At 33.9% G+C, this 18,652-nt stretch overlaps 1 protein-coding gene across 1 annotated transcript in view; it reads right to left on the bottom strand.

Moving 5' to 3' along the window:
• LOC137390318 (serine-rich adhesin for platelets-like) overlaps window positions 1-18,652 on the bottom strand; it is a 63,752-nt gene that overhangs the window by 27,480 nt on the left and 17,620 nt on the right. Inside the window, exons 13-17 of the mRNA XM_068076650.1 lie at window positions 18,162-18,264; window positions 17,603-17,738; window positions 17,201-17,291; window positions 15,940-16,048; window positions 13,609-14,044 (exon numbers count right to left, since the gene is read on the bottom strand). Of these exons, the coding sequence (XP_067932751.1) occupies window positions 13,609-14,044; window positions 15,940-16,048; window positions 17,201-17,291; window positions 17,603-17,738; window positions 18,162-18,264 (875 nt within the window). The remainder of the gene's footprint in view (window positions 1-13,608; window positions 14,045-15,939; window positions 16,049-17,200; window positions 17,292-17,602; window positions 17,739-18,161; window positions 18,265-18,652) is intronic.

Below are 18,652 nucleotides of genomic sequence, written 5' to 3'. Positions count from 1 at the left end.
GTGGTAGAGGGAGTGGTTTAAATACTGCGATTGCTGTCTCCGTGAGCTCAAATTCATCAGAATGCTAATTTTAAATTACAATATTTGAACTGCTATAGTTGGACATACACAACAACAGAAAGACACACAAACTTTGAGAAATATATATAGTTGATAAAGCTAACATTTTGCTATTTAATCAAATACAACACAAATCTCAAGTAAAGTCTAATACTCATTAAGCAGCAGTTAGTTTTACAGGTCAATAGATTTCAAGGGTTCAAGAGTTCAAGGGTTTACAAAAAATTTAAAAATTAATCTGTTTTGATAATGTCCTCATTAAATCTGTCGTTTGTTCAATTACAGGTGATCAGCATTAAAATAAAAACCAAAACAGATTTTGAGAAGTGATAGTTTGTATCTGCAATATTTCTGTGCAGAAAAACTGCATAAATTTTGCATGTATTTCACCATTTGTTTGGTTGACTTGACACTCCTAACTTTGCATCAGTATTAGCTAGTTTGAGGTAAAGACTATTTGAAATAGCTTGCCTTAACTTGCGAAAATATTTTGGTTCTTTTATTTGACCTAAAAGACTCAGAGATGATTTAGCTACATGAAAATCCTTCTGTCTTTTGCAAGGCAAGATGATTGCAAATTTAATTGATGCAAGCTCTAATGTTCAGATGCTTATAATTAGTTATGACAATCATAGTATTAAATCATTTCAGAAGATATTACTCGGAACAGCTTTGCGTGGATGTCTTAAAGTATCAAGCAGCGATGGTATTATCATTGGTGGTATTTGAACTAAAAGTTGAAAAATAAGAAATTGGTGATATAATATTGCACATGAATAAAATTCCAAGATACCCAAACCAACCACAAAGTATAAATCATAGGATAAAGAGATTTGAACTTAAATGGTCAAGTGAGCAATTTGTTTTGGAGAATATTCAGCAACTATTTAAAAGTTTGAAGTCAAAACATAGAAAAATGAACAGAAGTTTATTAAAACTAGAGACAGTGTAATAATTGATACAAGCTTTAATGTTCAGATGCTTATAGGTAATTATGACAATCATAGTATTAAATCAGTCAAGGAGAGATTACTCTGAACAGCTTTGTTTGGATGTTTTAAAATGACAAGTGGAGAGTCCATGGTATTCTCATTGGTGGCATTTGAACTAAAAGTTGAGAAATATGAAATTGATGATATAATATTGCAAATGAATAAGATTCCAAGATATCCAAACCAACAACAAAGTATATACCAGAGGATCAAGTGATTTGAACACAGGTGGTCAAGTGAGCGATTTGGTTTGGATGACATTCAGCAACTATTTAAGTCTGGAATCAAAACATAGACAAATGGACTGGAGTTTGTCAATGCTATTTTAAAGATGTACGCATCTATGTTTAAATTAGTGTATGGAACAGTGTGGGAATTATATAAAACAGATAATAGATGGTAACACTAATTACACCATATTGTAAAAAGATTCCTTTTTAGGATTCTCCAACCAGCAACAAAGACCCGGTGGTGATGTAAGCAGCCACACTCTAATTGGTCAGATTGTTCAGGTTGCTCAATGAAAAATTGCTTTAATATACAACAAACATAAATGATATGATTCTTTGAAGGAAAGCAATGGTTGAAGTTTCTTTTTTTATTTACTTTTAGATTTATTTCAAGAATAGAAAGCTATAGTTCGTATCTGCAGTATCTCTGCAAAGGAGAACTGCATAAATTTTGCATTTATTTCATCGTTTGATTGGTTGACCGGACACTCCCAACTCTGCATCAGTAGCAAAATAAAGTTTGACATGAAGGCCTGTTAAAAATAGCTCGCCTCAACTTACAAAAATATTTTGGTTTTTTATTTGACCAAAAAGACTCGGAGATAATTGGTAACTTGAAAATAATTTTCCATCTTTTGCTGGACAAGGTTTTAAAAGTTCTGCTCTACTATTCTGAGCAGTCTCACTGTAAAATCTCTACACTGATACAGTATCATCACAGATCAACCATTGTTTGTAATCACTATCATATTGGAACATCCTCTCTCTCTCTCTGATTGGGTGGCCCTGAAAAGGGCCATTTTGCTTTAGTTCAAGATGGATCTGGACCTCAACTATTGCTGCTGCCTTAAATTTCTTTTATGCATTTTTAAGACTGCTTTTGCAATCCTGCATTTAATAGCAGCGGATTGAGAATCGTCTGCTTTATACTTCAGTAGCATTCGCTCAATTTCTGCGATTCTTTGGACGCGAACTTCCACAGAGTTTTCCTCATCCGAGAACATGATTGTTTTAGCGAAGATGCTGTGGACTGGTAGTAAGTAAGAATGATAGAGCACAAGCCGTTGGTGGCTTATATACCATCTGCTACAACTAGTCGTATAGTGGCAGTGTCATGATTTTCCACAGACACAATGGAGAAGTGCTATTCTGAGCTTATAATTGTTCCTAAACCTCCAACGGATGATTTCTCTGAGAAGTGTCAACTGTATGGCTATGTAAAGATGTGACATGTAGCAAGGTTCAGTGAAGCGTTCATAGGGATGTTCTTTAAAATGAGATAGAAAATGGCTGAGGCCTTCTCTACACAGTTTTGAATACCAATGTATTAGACGGAACAAACTGTGATAATATTTAAGAAGGAGAAATACAAATGGCGGTTGGGTAAAACTGTATCTGTCCTGTAATCTGAAAGTTTAAAAACCATCGTAGGATGGTTTAGGAAATATGGCACCCGAGTTCTTTTTCAATCAACTCATCTTTGACTGTTTATATTACACACTTGGTACTTTATACAAACTAAATTTTGTTTTATACAATTAAATCTATCAGGTTGTTTGTTGTTACCTATTATTATTGACACTATTATATGCACTATCATATGGCAATGCTCAGCTGGACCCCTTTAGAGACACAAAACTATTTCTTGTTGTACAGTAGAGTACACCTAACACTGATGGATGTGCTGAAGGTGTCTTACAGAGTTTGTGCTTGAAGCACATGATCACATTCTGAGTGCACAAGTAATCTACAGTGAAGAACGACTAGCAGAGTAAAAACGGTAGCAATTATAGTAGGTTGTTATACCACCTGCTGCAGGGTGTCACTTGAAGACAATTATTACATTGTGCTATAATAAAGGTATTATGCCTAAAGATATGTCTTGGAGTTGACTGGAACGACTTGGTGTCAATTTTGACTTTCCCAAGCAGGTTGTTTTTGGTTACTTTTTTTAACTGTGCTACCTAGAACATCAACCAATCATAGAATAGGTAGCAGAATATGAAGCAACTGAATAGCATTCATCAATAGCAGTAGGCTAATTCGCAGACATAAAAATGTTGGTGAGGATTTTATAAGTTTATCAGTTGTATTACTTGGTGTTGCCTAGGTAATAAAGTCTTTGGACCAAAAATCGATTTGTGTTTAACATATACCAACATTTGCCATTTTAACTTTTAAACTACATATTATGAGAGAAGTGTTTTGTGTAGTTAAAATGAACTAAGAGAAAATAAAAACAAATGTAAAGCTTTTTAAACTTTGTTCAACAACTGTAACTTTCAAACTTCATATCATGAGAAAAATTTTTAATAGAGGTCAAACAAATTTAAAAAAACTATAAAAGGGTTTAAATGTAAATGTGGAATAATCTGCAAGTGATAGCTAAATTACGTCTGTTTTGCTGCGATTATAATAAAAGATGATTTGGTAATGATACAACTTATACGAACTGAGGAAACAAAATAAAAATCCTAAATATGTTGAATTAATAACAATTCGTGCATAGAAGTGTGTGTGTAAAAAGGTTACTGTAGCAGCAGAAGCTATCCATCAAAATTTTGAAAACGACAATGCAGGTACCTCTCGATACCAGTTCAAATGTAAAAATGAGATATCATACTGTCTTTGTCTGACCGAACGGAGAGAGAGTGACGAGGCTCTTCCTACGAAGATAATACAATTGTCTGTGGGAAAAGATTTGGCCTTGACTGCGGATATAGCAATTGAACTTTACGAAAAAGCAAAAATAAAGTTCAAGAAAACACGAAAAAGCATCTTGTTTCATAGAGTTTCAAATAATATATCATTTAGCGTGTACATATGCGCTATATGGTATATGAGAACGGCCTTGGTCAGCACACCTGGTATAGCTCAGTGGTAGAGTGCGTGGTTTAAATATTGCGATTGCAGTCTTCATGAGTTCAAATCCATCAGAATGCCAATTTAAATTACAATATTTGAACTGCTATAGTTGGACATACACAACGACAGAAACACACACAAACTTTGAGAAATATATATAGTTGATAAAGCTAACATTTTGCTATTTAATCAAATACAACGTAAATCTCAAGTAAAGTCTAATACTCATTAAGCTGCAATTAGTTTTACAAGTCAATTTGGATTTCAAGGGTTCGTAACATTGTCACGTTAATCTTACAGTTTCTGTGCATTTGCATTTCACACTTGAAAGGAATCGAACAGTGTGATGGCCATTTACAAAAAATTTAAAAATTAATCTGTTTTGATAATGTCCTCATTAAATCTGTCGTTTGTTCAATTACAGGTGATCAGCATTAAAATAAAAACCAAAACAGATTTTGAGAAGTGATAGTTTGTATCTGCAATATTTCTGTGCAGAAAAACTGCATAAATTTTGCATGTATTTCACCATTTGTTTGGTTGACTTGACACTCCTAACTTTGCATCAGTATTAGCTAGTTTGAGGTAAAGACTATTTGAAATAGCTTGCCTTAACTTGCGAAAATATTTTGGTTCTTTTATTTGACCTAAAAGACTCAGAGATGATTTAGCTACATGAAAATCCTTCTGTCTTTTGCAAGGCAAGATGATTGCAAATTTAATTGATGCAAGCTCTAATGTTCAGATGCTTATAATTAGTTATGACAATCATAGTATTAAATCATTTCAGAAGATATTACTCGGAACAGCTTTGCGTGGATGTCTTAAAGTATCAAGCAGCGATGGTATTATCATTGGTGGTATTTGAACTAAAAGTTGAAAAATAAGAAATTGGTGATATAATATTGCACATGAATAAAATTCCAAGATACCCAAACCAACCACAAAGTATAAATCATAGGATAAAGAGATTTGAACTTAAATGGTCAAGTGAGCAATTTGTTTTGGAGAATATTCAGCAACTATTTAAAAGTTTGAAGTCAAAACATAGAAAAATGAACAGAAGTTTATTAAAACTAGAGACAGTGTAATAATTGATACAAGCTTTAATGTTCAGATGCTTATAGGTAATTATGACAATCATAGTATTAAATCAGTCAAGGAGAGATTACTCTGAACAGCTTTGTTTGGATGTTTTAAAATGACAAGTGGAGAGTCCATGGTATTCTCATTGGTGGCATTTGAACTAAAAGTTGAGAAATATGAAATTGATGATATAATATTGCAAATGAATAAGATTCCAAGATATCCAAACCAACAACAAAGTATATACCAGAGGATCAAGTGATTTGAACACAGGTGGTCAAGTGAGCGATTTGGTTTGGATGACATTCAGCAACTATTTAAGTCTGGAATCAAAACATAGACAAATGGACTGGAGTTTGTCAATGCTATTTTAAAGATGTACGCATCTATGTTTAAATTAGTGTATGGAACAGTGTGGGAATTATATAAAACAGATAATAGATGGTAACACTAATTACACCATATTGTAAAAAGATTCCTTTTTAGGATTCTCCAACCAGCAACAAAGACCCGGTGGTGATGTAAGCAGCCACACTCTAATTGGTCAGATTGTTCAGGTTGCTCAATGAAAAATTGCTTTAATATACAACAAACATAAATGATATGATTCTTTGAAGGAAAGCAATGGTTGAAGTTTCTTTTTTTATTTACTTTTAGATTTATTTCAAGAATAGAAAGCTATAGTTCGTATCTGCAGTATCTCTGCAAAGGAGAACTGCATAAATTTTGCATTTATTTCATCGTTTGATTGGTTGACCGGACACTCCCAACTCTGCATCAGTAGCAAAATAAAGTTTGACATGAAGGCCTGTTAAAAATAGCTCGCCTCAACTTACAAAAATATTTTGGTTTTTTATTTGACCAAAAAGACTCGGAGATAATTGGTAACTTGAAAATAATTTTCCATCTTTTGCTGGACAAGGTTTTAAAAGTTCTGCTCTACTATTCTGAGCAGTCTCACTGTAAAATCTCTACACTGATACAGTATCATCACAGATCAACCATTGTTTGTAATCACTATCATATTGGAACATCCTCTCTCTCTCTCTGATTGGGTGGCCCTGAAAAGGGCCATTTTGCTTTAGTTCAAGATGGATCTGGACCTCAACTATTGCTGCTGCCTTAAATTTCTTTTATGCATTTTTAAGACTGCTTTTGCAATCCTGCATTTAATAGCAGCGGATTGAGAATCGTCTGCTTTATACTTCAGTAGCATTCGCTCAATTTCTGCGATTCTTTGGACGCGAACTTCCACAGAGTTTTCCTCATCCGAGAACATGATTGTTTTAGCGAAGATGCTGTGGACTGGTAGTAAGTAAGAATGATAGAGCACAAGCCGTTGGTGGCTTATATACCATCTGCTACAACTAGTCGTATAGTGGCAGTGTCATGATTTTCCACAGACACAATGGAGAAGTGCTATTCTGAGCTTATAATTGTTCCTAAACCTCCAACGGATGATTTCTCTGAGAAGTGTCAACTGTATGGCTATGTAAAGATGTGACATGTAGCAAGGTTCAGTGAAGCGTTCATAGGGATGTTCTTTAAAATGAGATAGAAAATGGCTGAGGCCTTCTCTACACAGTTTTGAATACCAATGTATTAGACGGAACAAACTGTGATAATATTTAAGAAGGAGAAATACAAATGGCGGTTGGGTAAAACTGTATCTGTCCTGTAATCTGAAAGTTTAAAAACCATCGTAGGATGGTTTAGGAAATATGGCACCCGAGTTCTTTTTCAATCAACTCATCTTTGACTGTTTATATTACACACTTGGTACTTTATACAAACTAAATTTTGTTTTATACAATTAAATCTATCAGGTTGTTTGTTGTTACCTATTATTATTGACACTATTATATGCACTATCATATGGCAATGCTCAGCTGGACCCCTTTAGAGACACAAAACTATTTCTTGTTGTACAGTAGAGTACACCTAACACTGATGGATGTGCTGAAGGTGTCTTACAGAGTTTGTGCTTGAAGCACATGATCACATTCTGAGTGCACAAGTAATCTACAGTGAAGAACGACTAGCAGAGTAAAAACGGTAGCAATTATAGTAGGTTGTTATACCACCTGCTGCAGGGTGTCACTTGAAGACAATTATTACATTGTGCTATAATAAAGGTATTATGCCTAAAGATATGTCTTGGAGTTGACTGGAACGACTTGGTGTCAATTTTGACTTTCCCAAGCAGGTTGTTTTTGGTTACTTTTTTTAACTGTGCTACCTAGAACATCAACCAATCATAGAATAGGTAGCAGAATATGAAGCAACTGAATAGCATTCATCAATAGCAGTAGGCTAATTCGCAGACATAAAAATGTTGGTGAGGATTTTATAAGTTTATCAGTTGTATTACTTGGTGTTGCCTAGGTAATAAAGTCTTTGGACCAAAAATCGATTTGTGTTTAACATATACCAACATTTGCCATTTTAACTTTTAAACTACATATTATGAGAGAAGTGTTTTGTGTAGTTAAAATGAACTAAGAGAAAATAAAAACAAATGTAAAGCTTTTTAAACTTTGTTCAACAACTGTAACTTTCAAACTTCATATCATGAGAAAAATTTTTAATAGAGGTCAAACAAATTTAAAAAAACTATAAAAGGGTTTAAATGTAAATGTGGAATAATCTGCAAGTGATAGCTAAATTACGTCTGTTTTGCTGCGATTATAATAAAAGATGATTTGGTAATGATACAACTTATACGAACTGAGGAAACAAAATAAAAATCCTAAATATGTTGAATTAATAACAATTCGTGCATAGAAGTGTGTGTGTAAAAAGGTTACTGTAGCAGCAGAAGCTATCCATCAAAATTTTGAAAACGACAATACAGGTACCTCTCGATACCAGTTCAAATGTAAAAATGAGATATCATACTGTCTTTGTCTGACCGAACGGAGAGAGAGTGACGAGGCTCTTCCTACGAAGATAATACAATTGTCTGTGGGAAAAGATTTGGCCTTGACTGCGGATATAGCAATTGAACTTTACGAAAAAGCAAAAATAAAGTTCAAGAAAACACGAAAAAGCATCTTGTTTCATAGAGTTTCAAATAATATATCATTTAGCGTGTACATATGCGCTATATGGTATATGAGAACGGCCTTGGTCAGCACACCTGGTATAGCTCAGTGGTAGAGTGCGTGGTTTAAATATTGCGATTGCAGTCTTCATGAGTTCAAATCCATCAGAATGCCAATTTAAATTACAATATTTGAACTGCTATAGTTGGACATACACAACGACAGAAACACACACAAACTTTGAGAAATATATATAGTTGATAAAGTTACCATTTTGCTATTTAATCAAATACAACGTAAATCTCAAGTAAAGTCTAATACTCATTAAGCTGCAATTAGTTTTACAAGTCAATTTGGATTTCAAGGGTTCGTAACATTGTCACGTTAATCTTACAGTTTCTGTGCATTTGCATTTCACACTTGAAAGGAATCGAACAGTGTGATGGCCATTTACAAAAAATTTAAAAATTAATCTGTTTTGATAATGTCCTCATTAAATCTGTCGTTTGTTCAATTACAGGTGATCAGCATTAAAATAAAAACCAAAACAGATTTTGAGAAGTGATAGTTTGTATCTGCAATATTTCTGTGCAGAAAAACTGCATAAATTTTGCATGTATTTCACCATTTGTTTGGTTGACCTGACACTCCTAACATTGCATCAGTATTTAGCTAGTTTGAGGTAAAGACTATTTGAAATAGCTTGCTTTAACTTGCAAAAATATTTTGGTTCTTTTATTTGACCTAAAAGACTCGGAGATGATTTGGCTACATGAAAATTCTTCTGTCTTTTGCAAGGCAAGATGATTGCAAATTTAATTGATACAAGCTCTAAAGTTCAGATGCTTATAAGTAATTATGACAATCATAGTATTAAATAATTTCAGGAGATATTACACAGAACAGCTTTGCATCTATATTTAAACTAGTGTATAAAACAATGTATAGATTCTATAGAATAGATAATAGATGGTAACAATAATTACACCATATTGTAAAGAGATTCCTTTTTAGAATTCTCCAACCAGCAACAAAGATCTGGTTGGTAATGTAAGCAGCCACACTCTGATTGATCAGGTTGTTCAGGGAGCTCAATGGAAAATTGCTTTAGTATACAACAAACATACATGTAAATGATACGATTCTTCGAAGGAAAGCAATGGTTGAAGTTCCTTTTTTTTCTATTTTTAGATTTATTCCATGAATAGAAAGTTATAGTTCGTATCTGCAGCATCTTTGCAAAGGAGAACTGTATAAATTTTGCATTTATTTCACCATTTGGTTGGGAAACTGGACACTTCCAACTCCGCATCAGTATCTAACTAAAGTTTGACACGAATGCCTGTCTGAAATAGCTTGCCTTAACTTACAAAAATATTTTGGTTTTTTATTTGACCTAAAAGAGGTAATTGGCAACTTGAAAATAGTTTTCCATCTTTTGCTGGACAAGACGAGGTTTTAAAAGTTTTACTCTACTATTCTGAGCAGTCTCACCGTAAAATCTTTACACTCATACAGTATCATCACAGATCATCCATTGTTTGTAATCACTATCATTTTGGAACATCCTCTCTCTCTCAGATTGGGTGGCCCTGAACAGTGCCACTTCGCTTTAGTTCAAGATGAACCTGAACCTCAACTATTCCTGCTGCTTTAAATTTCTTTTATGCATTTTTATGACTGCCTTTGCAATCCTGAATTTAATAGCAGTGGATCGAGAGTCGTCTGCTTTATACTTCAGTAGCATTCGTTCAATTTCTGCAATTCTTTGGACGCAAACTTGCACAGAGTTTTCCTCATCCGTGAACATACAGTGTATTAGACATGATGGTATTAGAGAAGTTGCTGTAGACTGGCAGTGAGTAAGAATGGTAGAGCACAAGCCGTTGGTGGCTTATATACCACCTGCAATATATATATTCCAGTTTGACTAGTCCATAGTGTTCTTATTGGTGGTATTTGAACTAAAAGTTGAAAAATATGAAATGGATGATATAATAGTTCAGAGAAATAAGATGCCAATATACCCAAACTGACCAAATATTCTATATCAGATGATGAAATGATTTGAGCTTATATGGTCAAGTGAGCGATTTTTTTGGATGACATTCAGCAACTATTTAAAAGTCTGGAATCAAAACATAGACAAATGGACTGGAGTTTGTCAATGCTATTTTAAAGATGTACGCATCTATGTTTAGATGAGTGTATGGAACAATGTATGAATTTTATAAAGCAGATAATAGATGGTAACACTAATTACACCATATTGTAAAAAGATTCCTTTTTAGGATTCTCCAACCAGCAACAAAGACCCGGAGGTGATGTAAGCAGCCACACTCTAATTGGTCAGATTGTTCAGGTTGCTCAATGAAAAATTGCTTTAATTTACAACAAACATAAATGATATGATTCTTTGAAGGAAAGCAATGGTTGAAGTTCCTTTTTTTATTTACTTTTAGATTTATTCCATGAATAGAAAGCTATAGTTCATATCTGCAGTATCTCTGCAAAGAAGAACTGCATAAATTTTGCATTTATTTCACCGTTTGATTGGTTGACCGGACACTCCCAACTCTGCATCAGTAGCAAAATAAAGTTTGACATGAAGGCCTGTTTAAAATAGCTTGCCTCAACTTACAAAAATATTTTGGTTTTTTATTTGACCAAAAAGACTCGGAGATAATTGGTAACTTGAAAATAATTTTCCATCTTTTGCTGGACAAGGTTTTGAAAGTTCTGCTCTACTATTCTGAGCAGTCTGGCTGTAAAATCTCTACACTCATACAGTATCATCACAGATCAACCATTGTTTGTAATCACTATCATTTTGAAACATCCTCTCTCTCTCTGATTGGGTGGCCCTGAAAAGGGCCATTTCGCTTTAGTTCAAGATGGATCTAGACCTCAACTATTGCTGCTGCCTTAAATTTCTTTTATGCATTTTTAAGACTGCCTTTGCAATCCTGAATTTAATAGCAGCGGATTGAGAATCGTCTGCTTTATACTTCAGTAGCATTCGCTCAATTTCTGCGATTCTTTGGACGCGAACTTCCACAGAGTTTTCCTCATCCGAGAACATGATTGTTTTAGCGAAGATGCTGTGGACTGGTAGTGAGTAAGAATGATAGAGCACAAGCCGTTGGTGGCTTATATACCACCTGCTACAGCTAGTCGTATGGTGGCAGTGTCATAATTTTCCACAGACACAATGGAGAAGTGGTATTCTGAGCTTATAATTGTTTCTAAATCTCCTATTGATGATTTCTCTGAGAAGTGGCAACTGTATGGCTATGTAGAGATATGACATGTGTAAAGGTTGAGTGAAAAGTTCATAGGGATGTTCTTTAAAATGAGATAGAAAATGGCTGATACCTTCTCTACACAGTTTTGAATAAAAATATATCAGATAGAACAAACTTTGATAATATTTAAGAAGGAGAAATACAGAGAGATGTTGAGTAAAATTGTATCTGTCCTGAAATCTGAAAGTTTAAAAACCATCGTGAGTTGGTGTTGGAAATATGGCACCCGATTTATTTTTTCAATCAACTCATCTTTGACTGTTTATATTATACACTTGGTATTCTATACAAACTAAATTTTGTTTCATACAAATGAATCTACCAGGTTGTTTGTTGTTACCTATTATTATTGACACTATTATATGCACTATCATATGGCAATGCTCAGCTGGACCCCTTTGAAGACACGAAACTATTTCTTGTTTTTCAGTAAGAGTGCACCTAACACTGATAGATGTACTGAAGGTGTCTTACAGAGTTTGTGCTTGAAGCACATGATCACATTCTGAGAGCACAAGTAATCTACAGTGAAGAACGAATAGCAGAGTAAAGCAGGTAGCAATAATAGGTTGTTATACCACCTGCTGCAGGGTGTCACTTGAAGACAATTGTTACATTATGCTATTATATATCGACTGATGCAAGCTCTAATGTTCAGATGCTTATACATGTAGCTAATTATGACAATCATAGTATTAAATCAGTCTAAGAGAGATTACTCTGAACAGCTTTGTTTGGATGTCATAAAGTGTCAAGCAGCCAGTCTATGGTATTCTTATTGGTGGCATTTGAACTAAAAGTTGAGAAATATGAAATTGATGATATAATATTGCAAATGAATAAGATTCCAAGATATCCAAACCAACCAGAAAGTATATACCAGAGGATGAAGTGATTTGAGCTTAAATGGTCAAGTGAGCAATTTGTTTTGGATGACATCCGGCAACTATTTAAAAGTCTGGAATCAAAACATAGACAACTGGACTGGAGTTTATCAATGCTATTTTAAAGATGTACGCATCTAAGTTTAGATTAGTGTATGAAACAATGTATGAATTTTATAAAACAGATTATAGATAGTAAGACTAATTACACCATATTGTACAAAGATTCCTTTTTGGGATTCTCCAACCAGCAACAAAGACCCGGTAGTGATGTAAGCAGCCACACTCTAATTGGCCAGGATGTTCAGGGTGCACAATGGAAAACTGCTTTAGTATCCAACAAACATAAATTATATGATTCTTTGAAGGAAAGCAATAGTTGAGTTTCCTTTATTTATTTACTTTTAGATTTATTCCATGAATAGAAAGCTTTGACACAACTGTCAGTTGTTTTGAGACAGTTTGTATTGCTACAGAAGATTTCTCCATCCATCAGCTGGATATTTTGTATGACAACAAATTCCTTCAATAAATGTTTGTTTAATAAAAACATTTTTAGGCTCACAGGCTAATAGTTAAAAGCCTTCCTATATCAGTTATATGAAGTGCTTCTAGAGAAATTCTAAACTCATTGAATTTTATTGAAGCAGGACTAAATGCAATTATTTTATTTTGGTAAATTAGTGCTGCTTGCAGCTTACACGAAGAGTTTGTAGCAAATAAAGTTTTATTTACAACAGCAAAACGAAAAAAAAAAGCAGGACAGAATTTCAATCTAAGATGTGGCATTGCAGGTCTAAATAAACAATATATTAAAATTACAAATTTATGATGATTTTGATTTGCAATCTGATTAACTGGATGAGGTAAAGAGTTCCCAAGGCTAACTAAAGGAGATCCGCAGAGACAAGCTGTATCTAAAACTAACTTCTAGAGAGATCCATGAGCTGCAGAAATCCATAGAAATAAACAGAGTTTTTAATAGAGCTAACCATTGAATAGCCATAGAGACTAGCTCTACCTAAAATCAACTAGTAGAAAGATCCAGAGAGGCTATATTAGCTGCTTTTCATCAGCTCCATGGCTTCCTGAATGGCAGTTTCTTCTTTTTCTGAGCTGATGGTTTACCATCATGAGTTGACTTGTGTGTTGCAACTAAAGGGGAGTGTTTAACAGGGCCTACTTTGATTGGGCTGCTCGCTGTCGAATCTTTTGATGAAGAAGGCTGTGCAGTTGATAGCCTTGTTTCTGACCCTGTCACGGGAACGCGCTGAGGAGTCTGTACAGGGCTAAAAACAGGTTCTATATGAAAGAACCTTCTAACAGTTGTATTTCCTCTTTGAGATCTTGGTTGTTTGACGGCCTTTAAAGGTTTACTCTCAGGGTCAAGTACTAGATTAGTACTACTAATATAAGGAGTATTGAGATGGGGGGAGGATATGATGGTGTGGGCTGATGTTTTCATACTGGTGCCAGAATGTTCAGCGCTTGGAGATGGAGTCTTGAGCTGTTGTTTACTCATTGGTGAAGTCTTCGTCGAACTTTGCTTAGGTTCTGCCTCGCCTTTTCGATGAACTCCTGTGAATTTAAGTATGTGTAGATTTCAATTTTGTGCAATAAAATTCCTACTATAATCAGACAAATATAAAACATACTTTCGAGAAAGAAAATTAAATTCTACTCATTGAGAAAATTGTAGAAATGAACAGAAAACTATATATGTAAGATGTTTTATTTTATATTTGCATAATTTAATTCAAAAAAAGTTTTTAAAATTTAATTCGAATAATTTTTAAAATTTAATAAAAACAGCTAGTAAACAAATCATTTGTAGCTAAAATGGAGCATTTTAATTTCCATGTTTTTTACTGCAAATAAATTGTTGAGAATATTGGATCTTATATTACAAAATTTACTTACATTTATGTAGTAGTTAAGTTTAGTAGTTTGTTATTAAAACTGTTATATATACTGTCTAAGTCAACAAAAGTTTTCTGACAAACATGAACTATTCCCTCCTTGTATGTAAAGATTTTATGTATATGTAGTTTTTACAGGTTTTAAAAAGGGAAATGATCTGTAAGCTGACTAATGCAATTGCTGGCTGTAACAGTTAAGAATAGCCAGTCCACAATAAAAAGTTTTCGTCTTCAAAGACAAAATATAAGTAAAAAATAAACATTCACTGCTAAGTTTTGGTTAACAGTAACCCGAATGAAGAGGGAATTTAAAAACCCTAACAAGTTAGTGCTATAAATCATATTATAGAACAGATCTATTTATAGAACATATCTATTTATAGAACAGATCTATTTATAGAACAGATCTATTTATAGAACAGATCAATTTCTATTGGCGCACAAGTTCAGGCCTTAGGATTTCATCTAAACAGATTGCTCACCTTGCGACTGTTTTTAACAAATATTTTTAATTCATCCAAAAGATAAGATAGGCAGGAGCCAGAATGTCACCAAAAGCTAAACACTCCATAGCAAATGGTAAATCATAGATAGCTTAGGGTCAGAAGAAAGTAGAGATCAAATTGGGACAATCATAAAAAGCAGAAACCAAATTGGGACAATCATAAAAAGCAGAAACCAAATTGGGACAATCATACAAAGTAGAGATCAAAATGGGACAATTATACAAAGCAGAGATCAAATTGAGACAATCATAAAAAGCAGAAACCAAATTGGGACAATCATACAAAGTAGAGATCAAAATGGGACAATCATACAATGTAAATATCAAATTGGGACAATCATAAAAAGCAGAAACCAAATTGGGACAATCATACAAAGTAGAGATCAAATTGGGACAATCATACAAAGTAGAGATCAAATTGGGACAATCATACAAAGTAGAAATCAATTGGGTCAATCATACAAAGCAGAGATCAAATTGAGACAATCATAAAAAGCAGAAACCAAATTGGGACAATCATACAAAGTAGAGATCAAAATGGGACAATCATACAATGTAAATATCAAATTGGGACAATCATAAAAAGCAGAAACCAAATTGGGACAATCATACAAAGTAGAGATCAAATTGGGTCAATCATACAAAGTAGAGATCAAATTGGGACAATCATACAAAGTAGAGATCAAATTGAAAAAAGTATGAAACTAATTCCCTACAGAAGGAAACTTAGTTCATCTCTAAACGTTCTAAGATTGACCCCGACACGACCTTAGAGTAAGGCTTCATGTTCCCAAGTGACCACTGGTTACACAAAGAATCTTACAAGTACCTGCGTGCAGTGTCACCTTTTAATATTGCTTATACTCGTACACCTAACAATGTTTCTGCAATAAAAACTAATGTACCATGTGACACCCTTTAAATATTACATTCATAGACATTTCTATAGGCATTTCTGATGAGCGTTAAAACATATGGCTAACAGGAAGTGTATTTGTAAAAATTAGCACGCAAAAAGTATACAAGGTGCTCAGATATACACTTCATACCTAGCATATCTACAGCTGGTAGTTGTCTAGAGCGAGCCTTAGTTCTTTGTTTTCCTGATTTAACTTTGCTTTGGGGTGTAGTGGGAAGGTTCGGCACCGGGAGCAAATGCTAGGAAAGAGAGGGAAAGACTATGGCAAAGAAGATTTACGCTAGGCAGGGAAAGACACACAAGTTGCATTCACAACGACATCTACTTTTATCATCCCCCTTAGTTATAAGTGGAAACAAATACACTCATACCTAATCAAGTCACATTGCCATTAATCCCAAGTATTTTCTTTTTTTCAGGTTCATTAGACAACATTTAGAGTTGACTGTGTTTAAAAAGGGTCTTACAAGCACTTTGAAATTTTACACTTTGCAAAACGTAACAAGAAAAAAGTAAAACTCAACAACTGCTAGCACAAAGATGTTTGAGGAAGGATGAAAGAGATTTACATATTTCGTACATTTTTGTTTTCATAATTTAATTTTTAATATTCTAAATTTATTGGTAAATACTTTTTCCTCTGCTAAGTAGTGGAGCCGGAAAAGCCGAGCTGCAAAGTAGAGAGGAATTCTTGTAAAGGTTAGCATAGACGGAACATAGCGGGCTTTTGCTGTCTGATTTTATGAAAGTTGTAGAGAAGTGAAAAAAATATAATTTCCATCATTTCGCTCACTTGAAATTATTCAATGAAATTTGCAGAAAAGTGGCAAAAATATGTTTATTGTCACTAGAAAAATGAAGATCATGTGAATACCTCTTTGGTACTTTTAATGGAAGCATTTCTTTTGCATAGCTTATGTATGACTACAAGCGCTAGTAGAAAGAGGAGGCACTCGCAAAGAAACCGCTTTTAATGGAAGCATTTCTTTTGCATAGCTTATGTATGACTACAAGCGCTAGTAGAAAGAGGAGGCACTCGCAAAGAAACCGGAAGGTATTTTGTTCAAGCCGAAAGTGTGCTTTTTTGTGCTAAAGGACCACAAACACGCAAAGGGGAAAACTACTAACAAATGATGATATCCAAAGAGTTATGTGAGAACAACTCCTAATTCCTAAAGTAGCACATTTAGATTGCTTACTCCAGACCTGTGATAACAAGTGCTACATCAGTAAACTCCCTTACTCTGTTTATTGCGTAAAATTTATTTTGAGTTTGTTGAACTTTTTAAAATACGCCAAAGAAAGTTTAAATATTTCAGCTAAAATATAATAGTAGTAATAATAATAATAATGCTATGTGGATTGTATGTGGTTATTAGCTTTTAACTTACTGCACTATCTTTGCTGGTGATAAGATTCTCTGTAGATTTGTGGATTTTACTCCCTATTGGCAGCATCTGGTGACCTTCTGCTTTTTCCACTCTATAAGGTAAATGTCTTTTTGAAAACCTTTCTTAATTCAAAAACGTATTTTTTGTTTTACTACGTTGAAAATCTTTACAAATGGCGCAGACACACTATATAGATTTTGAGCACGCTGCTGTATTTAAGTAGAAATGATTCGCATAAGTGCTTTTTCAACTACCCACAGAGAACTTTTTATTACAACTATATCCTTGCTACAACAAAAACAAAGCATATCATATCTTTTTAAGCTGAAAATGAGGAGACAACTCAAATTAAAAATTTTTATTGCGAGCAGCATTAACTCAAATTCAATGTTTCAGTCTCACCCAAGAGTATTCAGCTGTTCGTTAGAATTCCCGAGTCTTCTCCTTAATCGATCCTCTTCAAGCACCAATGACTTGAGGTCCCACTGATGTCCCAAGGAGCCACTTCTCGCTGTTTGCGAGGGACTTTGACTGCGTCCTGTAAAAATCATCACTTGAGACAATAGCCCATACTATTCAAATGCGTTTGAAAGCTGCATGGCTGCATAATGTAGAGACGCCAAAGACAAGTTCAAACAACAATCATGTTCATGGAAGTTTAAAGTGATTGAATTCTCAAAAATGGAGTAGGCATGATACATGACAAATACTTTAATACTACTGCATTTATTTGAATGTGGCACAAATGAAAAGAAAAAAAAATTTTTGTAAAGGTTATTGCATTTATTTAGAGTTATGTTTCCATTCTTACTTGTAAACATATTTTTCAAAGTTCACTTAGAGTAACGAAAGTTTTTACCTTTGCTTGTTACTCAACACGACGAGTTATGTAGATACCAATAAAAACTATCAGTCGATAGAGCAAACACTTTTCAAGGCTTTTACTTATGTGCAAAATTACCTGGTAGAGCAGAACTTTGAACTGGTAGGCTCTCTTGCTCATAAGGCACAAACACATCATCACTTTGAGTAGATGACCCAAGTCGTCTGAGCCTACTTCGCACCTTAAAGAGAAAATGCCTAGAAAGATAGATATAAACTTTATTTACATGGGTCAGTGCCACATAATTATTGTAATGTAATGAAACAGTACAATATAAATAAATATATATATAATGTATAGTGTAAGATAACCAAATATAGCACAGCATAATATAGTATAATATTATATAAATACATATGATATAGCGTAACAAAATATAATATAGTACATGTAGAGTAATATAATATATATCATAATTTAATACAGATAGATGTTAACTTAGTTCATGCTGTTTAAAGTAAACTGGATCTTGAGACAAAAAAACAGTATTTAGTAAACTATGTGTATTGAAAGAATAGGCCCTAAGCTCTTTTTGCATAACACTGTTCTATAATGTGAATCGCAAAGGC

This window comes from Watersipora subatra, chromosome 3 (genome assembly GCF_963576615.1).
Source record: "Watersipora subatra chromosome 3, tzWatSuba1.1, whole genome shotgun sequence".
NCBI classification, from domain to species: domain Eukaryota; kingdom Metazoa; phylum Bryozoa; class Gymnolaemata; order Cheilostomatida; family Watersiporidae; genus Watersipora; species Watersipora subatra.
Note: the sequence above shows the minus strand (reverse complement) of the source record. Positions and strands in the feature narration are given on the sequence as shown.